This window comes from Gigantopelta aegis, chromosome 6, assembly GCF_016097555.1.
Source record: "Gigantopelta aegis isolate Gae_Host chromosome 6, Gae_host_genome, whole genome shotgun sequence".
Lineage (NCBI taxonomy): Eukaryota > Metazoa > Mollusca > Gastropoda > Neomphalida > Peltospiridae > Gigantopelta > Gigantopelta aegis.
Window position 1 is genome coordinate 33,707,332 of NC_054704.1, and position 17,865 is coordinate 33,725,196.

A 17,865-nucleotide genomic window follows, 5' to 3' on the forward strand; every position below is an offset into this window, starting at 1 on the left:
ATTTTGAGGATAATTAATTATGGGTTTTACTGTACTGTTTTCAGTAGTAAGTTAATGGTTTGCACTATTACTGGACGCAGTGTCACGACTTTTACAATTATCGTCAGAATTCCATCTAAGTAAAACCAATGTAAATAATTTCACGAATATTGATTCAACAGTGTTGAACACCGCAAAGAGCGTCGAACACAATTTTTAACAACCAAAAAATGGTGGTTTTCTTCTACGTCTTTATATCTTTAATCTAATAGCGTTTTCCTCTATGCATTTTTGACATTATGCTTGGCAATGACTTTCTTGTAAAAACAATATGCGTTTTCTTGGGCCGTGCCTAGTCTAGAATAACTGAATAGTCAAGAATAATAAAATAGCAAATTGTTGTAGGTTTTGTTGGTGTTGGTGTTGGTGGTGGTGTGTTTGTGTTTGTGTACGTGTGTGTGTGTGTATGTGTGACTGTTTTATTGTCTGTCAGCTTGTTAAGGCCATGTTTTCATAATGTAACTTTGACATGACTGCTGTGTTCAGCTAGGTAGAATCAGAAGATAACCAGACGACACCGGAAGTGAATTATTTAGTACTCACGTAGCGTCTGTCCACGAACGGTATCCTTTCTTGGGAATTCGTTTGACCTCCCTCTCAAAGCGATCCATCACTTGCAAGTAGAAGCCGCCCTTTGAAAAACAAAGAAACAAAATATAGTGCACAAGCTTTTTCTAAATAGTCAGGAAATAAATTGTTTATTTGATGACATATTAGAATATTAGAGTTTTAAACAGCAGCTATTTGGTTTACTGTATGTGACTCTTATCACACTTTGTCAAGTCGGAAACCTGCTGCCATCACAAAATCTACTTCTATCGAATGGCAGCAATGGCTCTTTTATATGAAGTTTCCCACAGACAAGGCAGCACATAGCATGACATTTAATATACAAGTTGTAGTGGACTGGTTGGGACATCAACACCCCCCCCCCCCCCTCCCCCTCCAAAGATCGAGAGTCAGTCGGTCCTACAACTCATCGCACCTACGACCACGGTATCTCAGACAAGCACGCTACCACTGCAGGGACGGATACCGGATTTGTTTTAGTGACGGGGTGCTTGTTTAAAAAGAGCACCTACAGCATTCAGGGAGTTCCGTGACGTTTAACAACACAGCAGATTTCAAACTACGGCTATAACATGGTATTTGGACACGTAGTTAAGCGGGGGGAGAGAGAGAGAGAGAGAGAGAGAGAGAGAGAGAGAGAGAGAGAGAGAGAGAGAGAGAGAGAGAGAGAGAGAGAGAGAGTGTGTGTGTGTGTGTGTGTGTGTGTGTGTGTGTGTGAGAGAGAGATATGTATAGAAACAGAGACAGAGAGCGAAAGAAAAAAGAGAGATGAAATCCGCTTCCGCCACTCAGGTTACTGAATAAAGTGTGGAAAGAAATGCTTGTTTTAATCACTACAGGGTATGCTGTTTAATAAGGACATTCCACTAAAATAATTTTCCTTGCTTGTCAATACTGACTCCACACACCCCTCCCCCGACGCTCCTTCTTTAACCTTCTTGTTAAAATACTCTGATTCTAAATATCATTGTACATTAAAACTTTGAGAAACCAGTACCAATCAGAAAAAAGTGGTCTCTTGCCACAAGCAAAACATATTATTGTAATATCCGTTCGTGATAAGAAAATCGTTGTTTACTGGTTTTATGTGAAATCGTTTGTCACGCTTCGCTAAACACACGAACAACAATATCTCGAACCTCGTTTAATTCCAGGTATAAAATCAACTCCTTTTAGCATGCGGACAAACGACCACGTGTCAAACCAGTGGTTTTCCTTTCAGGACAAACGTCACCTACTTCTCACGAAATATAAATAAGGGACAAACGGTCATTGGCATTCAAGTGTACGGTAGATTATAGCAATAACAATTCGCTGTTTGGGCTATACGAATAAGTGTGTGTATTGTTGAAAGAAACACCATGTACACGGAATGAGATATAATTATTAAATTACAAAACTCTGTTTCAATGCATTACATGTACGCAAACATAGAATTATTATATTAATACCGATATTAATACTATAATTTATATAGGTACACGTACAAGTATAAGATTATGTTTGCTGTGTATGCACTTTTGAAACAAAACTTCTTTGCTGTAAAAACATATTTATCAAGTATGCATTTATCAAAATGAAAACATTCATGGAAAATAAAAGAATATTAGTTTTGAATTTGTTTTTTATGAAACTAATATCTAATGTTATTTTGCATGTTTTGCTTATATGCGTAAAATATGAATTAATAAATATTGTATGTCATAATCTCAAGGTATTCTAACTTCGATATAAGAAAGGTAACCAGTAGGCTTATGGTTTTCCTGGAAAAAGGAAGAAAAAAACATAAAGCATCCCAAAATGTATATTATGTTGCCTTTATAATATTTACTTGTAATATTCAACATACTGTCTGTAATATATAATTCATACAAGTACTAGCGTATAAACTGAAACGCGTTTTTTAATGTTGATTTTCCAAATCGTGTATCTGTTTGTCCTAACAGCCAAAAAATGAAAGAAAAGAAAGAGAGGAAAAAAGTCAACGCTTATTGCTTTAAAGTCGCAGACCTTATTTGAACCGTGAAAATGGACACTAAATTTAGTTGATCTCCAAACCAGCAACACACTGGATAACGTTATAACAGAGTGAAACAAAGAATGAATGAATGAATGTTTAACGACACCCCAGCACGAAATATATCCTTAAAATCAAACTAGAGCTCGTCTCCATACTCGTTACATGTTACAGATACGTGCGTTTTTTTAAATATTAAAAATGCATTTTTTTTTTAATATCAGAAACACATCGGATGTACGGAAATAGATAAATTAAACAATAAAATCTAACTAATGTCTGACTTCAATTATAAAAAACGGCTCTAATGTTGAAAAATACGCCGTAGTGATTAAAAAACTAGGGTCTGTCACTTTAAACTATGTGACATGAAGTATATTGAATACGATAGCCGTATTCAGTTGGGCGTATTTCCCATCAGTCAACAAACTGGTGAGGACGACCTACTCTAATATTTGTTAAACACTTAGTGACGAGCGACAAATCGCTGGTGTCAATATGTATATAATGAATTACAAAAAAGAAGAAAAGAACAAAAAGAAGAAAAGGAATAGATTTTGTTATCAGAATTTAGACAACAATAGAGTAGTGTATTAGCTAGATCTATGTGTTACAGCTCACAGTACAATTGCATTAATAAAAATAGAGAAATAGATAAAATAATCGTTATAACATGTGTTATGTATTGAAAAAATGGTTTGTAAGTCAGTGTGACGGTACATGCTCTTAATTTTGTTTTCGCCTGTAGCGATATTAATTGTTTTAGAAGGCCAAATTGCACTTAGCCTGGTGGGCAACTTGTTACGTAATACTTCTGCGCGACGGTCCTCGATCGGTACGCCTAATACACACCCAGAGCAGGTGTGGAGGCCATGTGGCGACCAGTTACGTAATACCTCTGCGAGTGCGGTTTTTACAACCGTGATTTGGCGACGATGGCGTCAGTAAGTCTGGCGATCAAAGAGAAAAATGCGTCTCTGGGAGTTGGGGATATATCACTTGATAGGGGGAGGACCGCCTTGTACCCCCAGGCGATATTCTGTTTTATAATAAATAGCTAGGGTTTAGAGATATCTGGGAGAACTAGGAAGGCTCCAGAGGATCACGGACGTCGTCCACTGAACGATCTATATTAGTTCAGACGGGACTTTAGTAAATATGTATTTTCTGCTCTGTGTATAACCTTGATGTGATTGATGTGACTTTTAAATATTTTAATACTGTATTATACCAATATTCTTTAGACAGTGTCTTCGGTCATCTGACGAAGTAAATCGTAGACTTATTGTTCTAACATTATACGAGTATTTGGTAATATAAAGCTTAGCCAGTCATTCTAGAGGACCTAGGTAAACTGTAGGTTATTGTCTTTATTGTGATAGGTACCAGTATTAATTCTGTGTTACAAGGTTACTGAATGAGTAGTTAGGGTTAATTAAAAATTAACCAGTTAGGAATAGAGCTGTAATTCCTTTATTAATTAAGTTCCGCTGGAAGCGTTTCTCAATTATCACACGTGTGGGTGTTGTGTCACGGTGAAGTGATTAGCATATTGTGTAAACTAGACACCTAGAGATTAACTAATTAAGTGATCAGTTCTGGGTTGTTATTATTGTTGTTATTAATTAACTACTGCGGCAGTACATTTGTCAGCGTAGGTTAATACAGATTCCAAAGTGTATTGTGTTTTTGTTGTGTTTTCTAGTGAACTAAACGTGCTATAATAATATATACTTTATATAAGATCGTATCTCTGATCATACCTAGACGAGCCAAAGCGGTTTTGTACCGCCCGTTACAGAGAGATCTAATAGATATACAGTTAGGAGAGATGTTTGCACAATCGTGTTTTATTCAGTTACGGGTATTATAGAATCCCCGTGACAGTCAGCTAGCATTATTTTAGAGCTAATAACAAATGAATGAATGAATAAATTAATGGATTAATTAATTCATGTTTAACGACCCACCAGCACGAATAAAGCAAACAATGCTAAAAAAAAGTTATTAATGTGGGGCAGAAATGTCAATTAAGACTAAACCTATTTTCATTTTAACAATTTTCGCGCTTACATCAAATTAAGGTTCAAGCACGCTGTCCTAAACAAACAATTCGGCTATCTGCACAGGGGTTAGTGGTTAGTTGTTCGTAGTTAGTGGGAACTAATTTACTGAAATGTGAACCCAGGACCTATGAATCTTAAGACCGATGACGTAACCACTACACCACTGAGACCTGTACCCCAACCCAGCTCCAACCCAGCCCATTGGTAAACAAAAGCGATCTAAGATCGATCCCCGTCGGTGGGCCCATTGGGCTTTTCTTTCTTCGTTTCAGACAGTGCTCCACAACTGGAGTAACAAAGGTGTGTTATGTACTATCCTGTCCTATCCTAATCGGAAAAATAAACCAAAGGTGTTGGCAGCAGCGGGTTTCCTCTCTCATTATCTGTATTATTCTTAAACTATGTCCGACGCCGTAATTAAAATGTGTTGTGATTTTTTAAATAAAAGATTTCTTCTTTCTTCCTTTCAATCCAACTCCAGTCTTTTTAGGATCAAGAATTTTAAAGTAAAAAAAGAAAAAAGAAAGACGACCAGAAAAAAAGAAAAAAAAAGAAGAATTTTAAAGTATCAATCAATCAGAACGCTTTAAGAATTATTACTGAATAATATTATCTTATTTACTGTATATGACAGTCTCTCGTGAATTCCACAAGGAAAAGCTATTTGTCTGTCTTTCTATTAAATTACGTACAGTGTTGACGTATCGTCAAGAAATCATTCCTTTTTCCCTCAGGTCTAATTTACTTTTCATTCTATGACATAAACCCGCACATACTTCAAACCTTTTTAGCGCTATAATTTGTATCATTTTTATCGTATTAATCTATTATATTATTCATGCTGTTCACAGGCTCAGCAAATTATCGCATACTTAACCCATAAACCGTACAAGTACACGCCTGTCGTCACACATATGTCATATAGTGACTTGGCAGAATTTTCAATAGCATTGTTCACATCATTCTTCTTCAATACAACTTTGTGTTATGTATGTTGAAAATACCACACAAAGCAAACAGATCAAGCGTTTCATAAAAAAACTTGTCCCTGACTTACTTAATGTATTATACAATAGTGTGACATATAGGCTATATTTAGAGACACACCTAGACCGGTTTATCTTCAATTAAAAAAACCTGAACGCATACTTTCTGGATTAGTATATAGAAATCACAATAGTTGGTTACTTCTTTTTGTTCAGAATTTCTGTCTTGTCACCTTATGCCTATCATGTATCATTATTTTGTACTAACTTTACAGTTCAAATCAAAAGTACATTAGAAAATAGACGGCTATTGTGTAGTAGGCCAATTTTTTTTCGTTTAGTAGTTTTAATACTGTTACTTTTTACAAGTCAAAATAACACACAAATAATTGTCACTGAGGTCAAATTTCTTTGATAAAGATGTTTATTAAGAATATACGACTAGCCTAGTTGATCCTCACACGATTTAGTGAAAGGCCCAAATCGTGTTCAGGAGGCCGAGCGCTCGCGAACATTTTCACTGGTACCATCATCTTCTATCACATTACATTTACCTAACGTAGGGCGCAAAAACCAGCCTAGCAGTCCTCAACATGCCTCTAATGGATATGGAATATTTCTTATAATACATATAGATATTGCACTAAAATTATAATCGCGGAAAAATATTTTGATTCTACGAAAACCAATTAACATGAAAAGTAAGATAGTTGGTGCGTTTTGTTTTATATATCCATGGCAATATATTTCGCACACTGAAATGTATTTTCTTTTCTGTGAAAATCAATAAAACTAAAATTTAGAATATTAGACGTAAAACATTCTGTTGCAAGAACGGACTATTTTAGAAAAGTTAATACAGATGTTCAAGCTGTATTAAAAACAGCTACCTGGTGTGGGTATGCTATGTGCCAGGAAACGGTGATATTCGATCCAGCCTCCAGGTTTGTTTCTGGTCCTAAGCCTGTTAAATAAAAACAAAACAAAATTATAATTTGTAAACTAAAATAATGGCATACAAAATCTACTAATATTTATTTTTAATTTTTTAAGATATCATTTTCTTTTAAATAAATTGTTACATTTAAATAAATGTTTATAATGCCTATTAATGGAATAAATGTTTTATTTTCAATTTAATTTAATTTTTATAATAAAAACAAAAATGTTATCGGTTAAAGTGTCTAAAATATAGTTATCTAGGTTTTTGTGAAAACTCTAAATAAACATATTAATTTACATTTTAAAACTAAATAACACCCTATGTTTTCAGAGGAATGTCTGTTGATAAATATATTATTGAAAAAAATTCTTTAGTTTCTTTTTATGATTTACACTCATTACAAAAAAGTATCCAACCAAAATGTTTCCAGTTAATTAATAGTTATCATAAGAATTATATAAAAAAAATCCATTAAAAATTCATTATTTTCTTTTTATGATCTACACTCCCTACCATCCAAAAATATCCTAATAAAAATGTATGAGACAAGTCAGAATGACCAAATAATTCGCCCTTCCCTTTTTAATAGCTAACATGTGTTGAATTAATTTTAGAACTGAAAGTAGAGAATTCAAATATACTAAGACACCTTGGGTTTAAACTGCAATCACGACTATATTGTTAACATTTGTTTTTACAAGAAGAAAATTTTCAGTTTAATATTCTTCCCGAGACGCAACACGTGCAATGCGTTAAAGGAGCAAACCCTAGTTTTACCTGTAAACAATGGATACTTAAGTTTAGATCATTTACAAACCTGTAACTCATTTGGATAAAGTTACAATACAGTGAAAGAAGAGTCTGAGGCATTATAACTGGGAAATATCCTTAAATCAACTCGAATCAATAACCGCTACTTCTCAGACGCATGTTCGTTTTCAAAAATATGAAAAATGCTTTTTTTTTGTATTAGAAACACCATGATTACCAGAAACACTTCGGTTCTACGAAAATGAATAATCTCAAGAATAAAATACAAGTAATGTTTTATTTCAGTGATCATAAACGTCTTTAATAATGATAAAATATACTATAGTGTTTAAAAACTAGGGTCTGTCCCTTTAAAATAGTCGTGTTATGTCGAGTGTTGCACCAAGGTAGTTGATCATAGTAAATGATAGCTATCCAGAAACAAACGGCTTATTTTGCCTTAGTAAACCGATATTCATACATCAATACATACATACATACATACATACATACATATAAACATACGTATATATCCATCCATTCAAATGTTCAACCACCCATCCATCCGTCCATCCATCCATTCATCCGTCCACCCATCCATTCATCCATCCATCCATCCATCCATACATCCAACCATACATATCCATACATGTATATACTTTCAATATCTGTGTTTTGCATACTTTAATCACTGTCAAACTTCAAAAAGTGAGATGTTTTATTTTCATGTTATATACATGCGTATACACAGACATTTTCTTTGTAAAATTATATGTACATATATATGTATAACGTAATACATCGTGTCTTCATTACTTTATAACATAAATACAAAAAGTTGGGAACAAACATTCAAGGCCCATTCTTACACGGAGGAACTGGCCCAGTCTTAGACGGAGGAACTGGCCTAGTATTAGACGAAGGAACTGGCCTGGTCTTGGAGGAACTGGCCCAGTCTTAAACGGAGGAACTAGCCCACGCTAGAACATGCACCCAAGACAGGCGTGCGCTGTAACAGCTTGCTCTGAGCGTGCAGGCTAAATTATTTCTTTGTCGTTGTCGTTAATTGGATATAAGCATGAAGATAACTAAAAATGAATGTCGTTGTCCTTGACATGCAAGGGATGCCAAAAAAGACAAATGACCAAACGAAAAGTAAAAGAGAGGAGAAAACGTTACTAGTTTTAATACATGTACTTATACGCAGCCGCAATGCTAAATCTGTCATACGAAATGTTTTTGAGCAGTTCAGAGATTTACATGCCTTACGTCTCAGACATATTTCGTAGTCATGGAATCAGTGCAGACTTCACACAGCATGAACTGTAATCCTATCTTTGTCGAATCGTGACGTTCATCAGACAAAAGAAATGTCATAAAATAATAAAAACCTCTGTTAATGTCTGTGTTAATTTTTTTATATCGACATCCGGAGGACAGGGAACACGGAATCCCGTTGATCGCACCAGGAGCCAAGTTTTATGAACTTTCGCACGCGGTGTCAGAATCCTATTCCTAGTATCTATGGTTCTTGATGCCGGTGTGTCCCCGCTAATGTTCCCGTTAAAGTACCTAAATGGGTATATCATGGCTCACGAGAACTGCACTGTCACCATCATCACTGCTTACAAGAAATTAAAATGATATTAGGATAGAAAAAAAATAGGAACATAAAATTGCTGACACGTGGATTTTTTTCTAAAATCCTTGCACAGAGAGAGAGAGAGAGAGAGAGAGAGAGAGAGAGAGAGAGAGAGAGAGAGAGAGAGAGAGAGAGAGAAGGAGAAGGAGAAGAAGAAGAAATAACTGTTTAACAAAGCTTCAACAAATGGTTTAATCAAATATATATTTTGTAAGACTGTTTAGATTACTACAAAAAAACAACCCCCCCCCCCCCCACACGAAAAAATCTAATAAAAAACCTACAGCTTTCACACAAGTTACTCTTACGGAATAGTTGAAAGAGGACACTTAAAATTATCTTTGACCTCTGGCATTATTTACATAGAAATCCAAATTAATAATATTATTATTCAGTAAATATTCTTAGATTACTCATCCCTTTGTATATATCAAGGTCTCTTTTACCATTTCTGTTACATTCTATATGTCTTTCTGTCTGTCTGTCTGCCTGTCTGCCTGTCTGTCTCTTTCTAGTTTCTCTCACACACATCACCAACGATCGCCAACAAATATCATTACAATGTCTGTTAACTTGCAGACAAACCCTAACTGACCCCTAGATTCTATGCCTCAGTGTAGCCACCCATGGGCCCATACAGTCCTGGCGTGAAGGCGTGCCACTACTGGTCAACTGACGGCTCTAATTGTCAAGAGTCTAGTCCAGCAAGTGGAGTCACCGGACCACTGTGCTTGTCCTGTACAATGCGTACACCGTGTGTGCTCACTCTGACCTCGTTATACAGACCACATGGAGCGTCTGGTCATGGCTCTCACATTGAACATACCTACTCGCACTCATTAAATTGTACAAGTCTAAGTTCAAGGGTTCAAAGGTCAAGATCAGGCCCAAGAGTGTGTAATATTCTTATAATATGCGATAAGAAATTGAAATTTATGTTTGTTGAGGCGATTCGATTTATAATTCATTTTACATGTGTGGTACCAAATATAGACCACGTTTACTGTTTCCTTTAAATATGTTTAAAAAAAAAGAAAAAAGGACATTATACTAAATCTTAGAAACTACATATGTAAGATATACAAATTTGAATGACAAAACCATTATCTTCGATCAAGGCCCCATCTCTGCACAATACAGAGTCGAGTGGACCTTTGGCAAAATAGTGGCTGATTCCATCAATCTTATCTAGTGTCCATAAGAGGACAGCCACTCCCGAGGAGATCCTCTATTGGACTACGGTATACAGCCTTCCTGCACTGCTTAAAGAGGACTGCCACTACCAGACTAGTTTATTAAATAAACATTAGCACATGACAGAGATCATTAGTATAAATATAGCTGTGATGACATGCATTCATGAATCAATGTCACAACAGTGATAATATCAGGTGTTCGCAAAAAGTTGAACATATCCTGCCTCACCGGTGGCACCCGTCATGAGTACTGCCACAACGGTTGTCAATTCAGTCACTTCATCTAAAACGATGAAAATATGTGCAAGAGGTTCACCAAAGAGATGAACGAGTGTGCTCAAGTTCAAAATAAGGAATAGCATCAGCCATCATTTTGGTCAGTGATGCATGGTATATAGTAGATATAGCCTCCAACTGTACACCAACTCGAGACGCTGAATCCTATGTAGGGTTGCCCTCCTCGCCTTTCCAATGTTAAAGACGATTAATTCGAGAAGTACGATTTCGCACTTCCTTTACATTTTAAGGAGTACTTTTTTCACTATTGGTTGTTAAAAAACATGAGTACAAAACAAAAAGTGGAGTTTTGGTTTGCTAGTTCAGGAAATTGCAGGAATATGCGTTTAATCAGAACATTGTTTAATAAGGTTTTAAAAAAACCAAGGATAATTTTCTGGAGACATTCTCAGGTGAACGAACGCGATTGCCGCCACATACTTTCCAACAGATTGAATAGTATGTGTCCATGTGTTCAGAAATCTGAACAGCAATTATGGGAAGGTGACTCGACAACAAAATATACTGCCTTATTTTATTGTGTGTTGTATTGCTTGATGTTTCCACAGTGGTCCACTGGACAACATGTCGGTTCGAGCGTGTATGACACGGCCAGCAAACCTACACCTGGTTACAGCATGGTTACAATAGCAAGCACTCAGTACAATGTAGAGTAGTGACAGGATGCTTGACCACATTCCACTTCACTGCTAACTCATCTATTTTGATTTCGTGGACACGACCTACAGCTGGAATCAAACCCTAGTTTTAAACACCAATGTGTATATTTTCGACTAATTTTCATCAGCCTTTAATTTCGCGTGGAATTTATTTTCACGAATTTTATTCAAACACGAAAAACGCCAAAATAAATTCCACGTGAAGTGTTTTACAGTATAAGAGCCGTTTTGGATATTTGAAATGAGACATTACTTAGATTTTATTGTTTATATTATCCATATCCATACGTCCGATGTTTTTCTGGTCATCCTTGTGTCTTTAATACCACGAAATACAGGTTTCATATTTTCATACCTCTGAGAAGTAACGGTTCTGAATACGAGTTCTAGAGTCTATTTTCAATGAGTATTTACCCGTTTCAGCATCACAACTCTTTCTTTTTTATTGTTTCACTCTGTTGTTACTTTATCCAGTAGGGTTACAGGTTTGTACATCAACCAAACTTAGTGTCCATTTTCACGAGTTGAAACTAGGGTCTGCGACTTTAAAGGACAAAACAGTTACCATATAATTTTATCTCTGTACAATGCAGAGTCAAAAGGACGTTATGATAATGTTAACTGCTCTCATGAATCACCGCTAGATGTTTGATCGATTGCAGACTGTCAATCTCCAGGACGATATATATACAAAACAATAAATAAGTAAAAATACCTTTGTGTATAGATTGCATTAAACATGACGGTGAGTCTTGCATGCAGTCCCAAGAGAGGTGTTTGAACATTCAGTGGATGTTACAAGCACGTGTCATGGTTGATTAATTGACAACAACAACACCCCCCCCCCCCCCCAACAAAAAAACCCAACCGAGACGATGTTATCACTATTATTTTTTCTATGCCGTTACAATCAAATGATAAATAACGACAATCTAGCTCACCAGAACATAATGCTATGCTATTCATGAGGGTATTTATTGGAATAGAACATGCGATACGTATATATTGAGACTGACAAAATTACCGAAATAATTGCATCATGTATTCGCTTTGATGCATTTTATGACGACTTTCGAATCATAAATGCACTTCTTTACTCCCCTTCTCGAAACTGTTTATGTTCGCAATGATCTAAATATGACATAAATTGATAATTTGTTAGTTCAATACACGTCTAGTATACAGCTCATGAATAATTAACCAGTTGAATATCTGCATGTTTTATCATTTCTCTTCACGACCTTCGGCTTTATACAAGTTTATAGAAAGAAAAGTCTTTTGAAATACTGCAATAATTTCGTGCGTATAATATATGTTAATGTTATGGCTTTCTTCATTCAAGTCAAATACTTATAGCCAGAATAATTTTCTTCAGGACGAAAGGGTGAAACGGTTTTTAAAATTTACTTTTGAAACAATGCAGTAATGTCTTGCATATATGTTAATATTATGGCATTTTATCCTTCAAGGCACACAAACTGAAACTATAACTTTTATTTTGGATATAATGATACAAAAAGGTTATTTAATTTTTAAAAATTTAAATATTATGTACTTTTCTACAAACACTCCCACCCCTAAAAAAACACAAACAAAAACATCCGAAATTAAAAAAAACCCACTCCCCCAAAATACCCCAACCCTCCAAAACAACAACAACAACAAAACAACAAAACAACATCAAAAAGACAAAATAACAAAACAAATTGAAAAACAAACACAAAACCCATTGAAAAACCCCCAAAGCAGCAACAATAAAAATAAAAATAAACTAATACCCCCTCCCCCCAAAACCAACAACTACTACAGCATTGCGATGATTTAGGGCTTACTGACTAGGGACATGACTGTACAAGTAATAAATATTAAGCGAACTTGCAACATGTCACATATTTGAAATAAAGCTTGCGTTTACGCATTCTTTCATCGATTTATCATAGTAAACGAGGTATTTGTTTTTATCCCTTTACTTCTCCCGCGATAATTACATTTAAAAAAAAATTATGCATATATACAAGAAAATAATTATTGTTAAGCTAGATGAAAAGATTACAGAAAGATTATGAACTAAAGAAGAAACATGAAAACAGAAATTATTCCCCTATAGATTTTCTTCAGTGACTGGAATAAAAATAGAAGCGGAATCATGAAAGCAAAATTCACGATGTCCTCATGACAGTTTATTTGCCGCAACTTCATCAAAAACAATTTGGTATTAAGTTTCATTCGACTAGTTAATTTAACAATAACTAAATGTTAATATTTAAAGCTTAATTTAAAAAAAAGAAAAGAATCTACAACTTTAACGTGTGAGCAATTTAGCGCCACGTCTTGTCTGCTTGTTATTTGAGAGACGATAGCTCGCTGAATATATACGACCATGTTTGTATTCATACAGTACTGCTTTACTGTAGACTTGATTATATAATGTTACTTTACGGCTACAGCTGTTTGTAACAAGGGGTATTGGAGATAAAAAAAAAAATTAAATTTTATTTACATAACTTGGAATAGCAGAGCATAGAGGCTTAATCGATTTGAACAAAAGTCAGTTTAGTATGACATAATAATTGTTAAACATAATGTCTTTCTATGTAGGTAAAACAATGCCACAAAGAAATGGAACCCAATAAATAAAAAAATCATACATTATAGCTAATTTTATTGTCCATTGAAAAAGTAAATGCTAGATTTAGCCATGAAAACGTTAAACCCGATGATATCACATCATGGTACTAGATTATCGTTTCGTTCCGGGTTTTACCAACACCCTATAAAGTTGTTTACTTATCATTGATTTTTCTTGCCACCGGGTATAAAATATTATAAGTATCGTATAAAATGTAGAACAAATTGTTATCCGCTTTTGAAGACGCCAAACCACATTGTCACATAACCTGGAGCAATAAAGGTGTTTCACTGATTAGAGTCGTATTACAGGTGCCCACATTTTGACGCCACACGGGCGCAATGGAATGAATGGAATAAAATAAATGAATGTTTAACGACATCCCGGCACAACAATACACATCGGCTATTGGGTGTACAACACGGGCGCGAGGACAATGATGTTTAAAGAGTCTGTCATGAGTTTGTAGCCATTGTAAGATATTTTCAACTAACAGAGATTTTTTTGTCGAATAAAATTACATTTTAAATACATTTTCTTGTTTAGAAGAATTCCAGTATTTGTATATCCAGCGTGTTTGCAGTCGTGTGCTAATGTTTGCAGTCGTGTGCTAATGTTTGCAGTCGTGTGCTAATGTTTGCAGTCGTGTGCTAATGTTTGCAGGAGTCATTGTTGGTTTTCGTCCCGTACGTACGACATCATTAGTATTGGAAGGTGAAGTCTGGTTTGGGCTACTATAAACATTAGGACGCTGACAAGCACTTCGTTTATACAGACACTGATAACAGAAACATATCCTTAATGTGTAATTTAGTCATACTTTTGATATGTTAGTCGTAAATATGTTATAAACATAAAAACAAGTGTACGAGACGGGGGGGGGGGGGGGGGGGGGGGGGGGGGGGGGGCAGGGAGACAACTAGCCACTAGTTATGTAGCAAATCCCCAAATTCGGGCAAAAATTATACAGATTCGGGCAAAATGTGCTAACCTGCGACCTTTTTACCATGTATTTCCACCATTCTATCATTTAAAATGTGTTGTAATCCATGTAAAAACGCGTAGTGATTCGTTTGCAACCGTATATAGCTGTTTGGTAGTAATGCTGATATGAATAAATGTTGTTATGCAGATTCGGTCATTTTCGTTTAATTCGGGCAAAAGCCATCCTTCCCCCCTTACAAAAATGGGAGCCCGTACACATATGGTTATAAAAACTGCAAACTGAGGATAATTCCTTAATAAAGAAGACTTAGACCATTCTAATTGAAACAATAATAAAAAATAAAACGCTTTTATGACATGACACGGAGACAAATACATTTTATAGTTGATGAGACGAAGAGTAAAACCGCAGTCTTCCCATTCAACACGAGACTACTTGACAGGGTTGTAGATGTAAATATGTATTTATTATATTTTGCTGTTTTTATTATAAAGCTTATAAGTAGTATAACTTAAAGCAAAAAAGAACTTGAACTTGAATAAAGAAACATTACGAATATACTGCTTCTCCTCCCGTTACCGTACCTACTACAACTACTATTACCACTACTTCTTCCTCTACAACAACAACAACAACAACTACTACTACCACCACCCACCACCACCACCACCACTACTACTACTACCACCACTACTATTACTACCACCAATGCGAGGGGGGGGGGGGGGGCGGCGACACCAAGTCCCTAGACATATTATGAATATTTGAGTTTTACGGTAAAGTAAAAACTAAAACAAAATTCGGTAAGTTTTAACGGGGTTTTTTGGTCATATATGAAAGGAATTCTTTCTTTGGACACAAATAATTCATGCGACAAGCCAGGATTATTAAACAAATTTAAAAAGTAAACCACACACGCAGGCACGCACGCACACACAAACTCACATAAATAAATAATATATGACATGTATTCATGTTCTTTTCAATTAGGAAATAATTTATTTATAAATACAAGGTATAAACATTACAAGCATGATATCTTACCGATTAGCAAAACTATATTTTACCTGCACATACCAAGTGACGACCTTTAATATAGTAGGTACTAAGCATTATTTGGTATTTATATATTTGTTCTTAAATATGTAACATTGACGAGAGTTAACGATTTGGATGGTAAACAAATTGATTTTTCTTTTGTATGTACTTTAAAAATCCTCATTAAAAAATAGAACACCCCCTCCCCAACAAATGCACAGTGACAAAAATTCCCTAAAGGGGGCGAGTTCTACTGCTTCTCCTCCTCCTACTACTGCACCTACTACAACTACTATTACCACTACTTCTTCCTCTACAACAACAACAACAACAACAACAACTACTACTACTACTACTACTACCACCACCACCACTACTACTACTACAACCACTACTATTACTACCACCAGTGCGTTGGTGGGGGGGGGGGGGGGACGGCGACACCAAGTCCCTAGACATATTATAAATATTTTAGTTAAATAAAGTAAAAACTAAAAAAAATCAGTGGTGTAGTAGTAGTAGTAGTAATAGCAACAGCAGCAGCAGCAGTAGTAGTAGTAGTAGTAGTAGTAGTAGTAGTAGTAGTAGTAGTAGTAGTAGTAGTAGTAGTAGTAGTAGTAGTAGTAGTAGTAGCAGTAGCAGCAGCAGCAGTAGTAGTAGCAGTAGTAGTAATAGTAGTAGTAGTAGTAGTGTTAATAGTAGTACTAGAATAAGAAAAAAAGCAGCCGCAAGAAGAACAGTTACAGAATGATTACAGAAGTATCAAAGACGGTTAAGGAATGATTAGAAAATGATTAGAGACGGTCGCCGATGATTACAGAATGAATGATTAGACACGGTCTCAGAGGATTAAAGAATGATACCGGCCTCGGTGGCGTCGTGGCTAAGCCATCGGACATAAGGCTGGTAGGAACAGGGTTCGCAGCCCAGTTTTAACGACTCAGTGGGTAGATGTAAGGCCACTACACCCTCTTATCTCTCACTAACCACTAACAATTAACAACTAACCCACTGTCCTGGACAGACAGCCCAGATAGCTAAAGTGTGTGCCCAGGACAGCGTGCTTTAACCCTAAGCGTGCACGAAAATAAGTTGAAATAAATAATAAATAAAGAATGATTAGAGACGGACACCGATGATTATAGAATGATTAGAGACGTTCACATATGATTATAGAATGATTAGGGACGTTGCCTCACCTCTGGGCATCCCACACGGGCCCGTCGTTCGAGAATTGTCCAAGAAATCCAAAGGATATTTCCTGGCCGGTGGGTAGGTGAGTACAACATGTCCGCAAACACTGGGCACCATCAGAAAAACGAAACACAGCCGCTTCATCATGGCTTCCGACGACGACGTGACAGCAGGGCAACAACCTTCCAACACCGTCTGTTTGATCGCTTCTCACCGGCGACGAAACCAAGAAATCAAATCACAAAAGAAAGATTCCTTTTCACCAACAAAGCAAATAAACGGCAACTCGTCACTCGTCAACAAGACGCTGTAAAACCGAAACAAAATCCAGAAATCTTTATCTACAATCAAAGTTAAGAATCAAGATGTATGAAGGGAATCTTTTTTTCTCTCTTTTTTTTTTTTTAAACAACGCGACCGTCAAACGTGAATCGACAGAAGTCGTAAACCTATCACGGATGGTTTAAAAATGTCTTCGCAGTACGACTCTGACGTCCCAGATCGGTCGATACTGGTAGGTGTGGAATTCAAAACGCATATATATGAATGTCGTGTCGCGGTCGACTGGTTCCAGCCTGGCGAAGATCACGGCTGTGATAGGTTTAAATGTACGTTACGTCGGGGCTCTTTTGACCGCTAACGCTGCGAGGCCGACAGGTGCATTGACAGTTGACGTGAGAAATTGTCTTCAGTATCTTTCATCCAGGTGGACCTGCCTTGGACTCATTGCCCGTAACATTTGGAGGAATGTGCCCAAGACAGGTGTACTTGAACCTTCAGTGGACAAAGACACGTGTCAGATGGTTGGCTGGTTGATTGATTCATTCATTAATTGATTCCGATGGCAGTAACTAGCATAGTAATAGTAACTTGTTTCACTATTCCACAGTGAC

General features: G+C 36.1%; 1 protein-coding gene across 2 annotated transcripts in view; it reads right to left on the reverse strand.

Annotated features, from left to right (window-relative positions):
• The window catches only part of LOC121376390, a 47,095-nt gene extending 29,431 nt beyond the window's left edge, over positions 1-17,664 (reverse strand). Inside the window, exons 1-3 of one of the 2 annotated variants that reach the window (XM_041504240.1) lie at positions 16,978-17,660; positions 6,569-6,642; positions 583-671 (exon numbers count right to left, since the gene is read on the reverse strand). In XM_041504240.1, coding sequence (XP_041360174.1) covers positions 583-671; positions 6,569-6,642; positions 16,978-17,119 — 305 coding nt within the window. In that variant the 5' untranslated portion in view covers positions 17,120-17,660. Of the gene's footprint in view, positions 1-582; positions 672-6,568; positions 6,643-16,977 lie in introns of both variants that reach the window. The other variant, XM_041504241.1, reaches the window with a different exon arrangement.
• Positions 17,665-17,865: the final 201 nt, after the last annotated feature.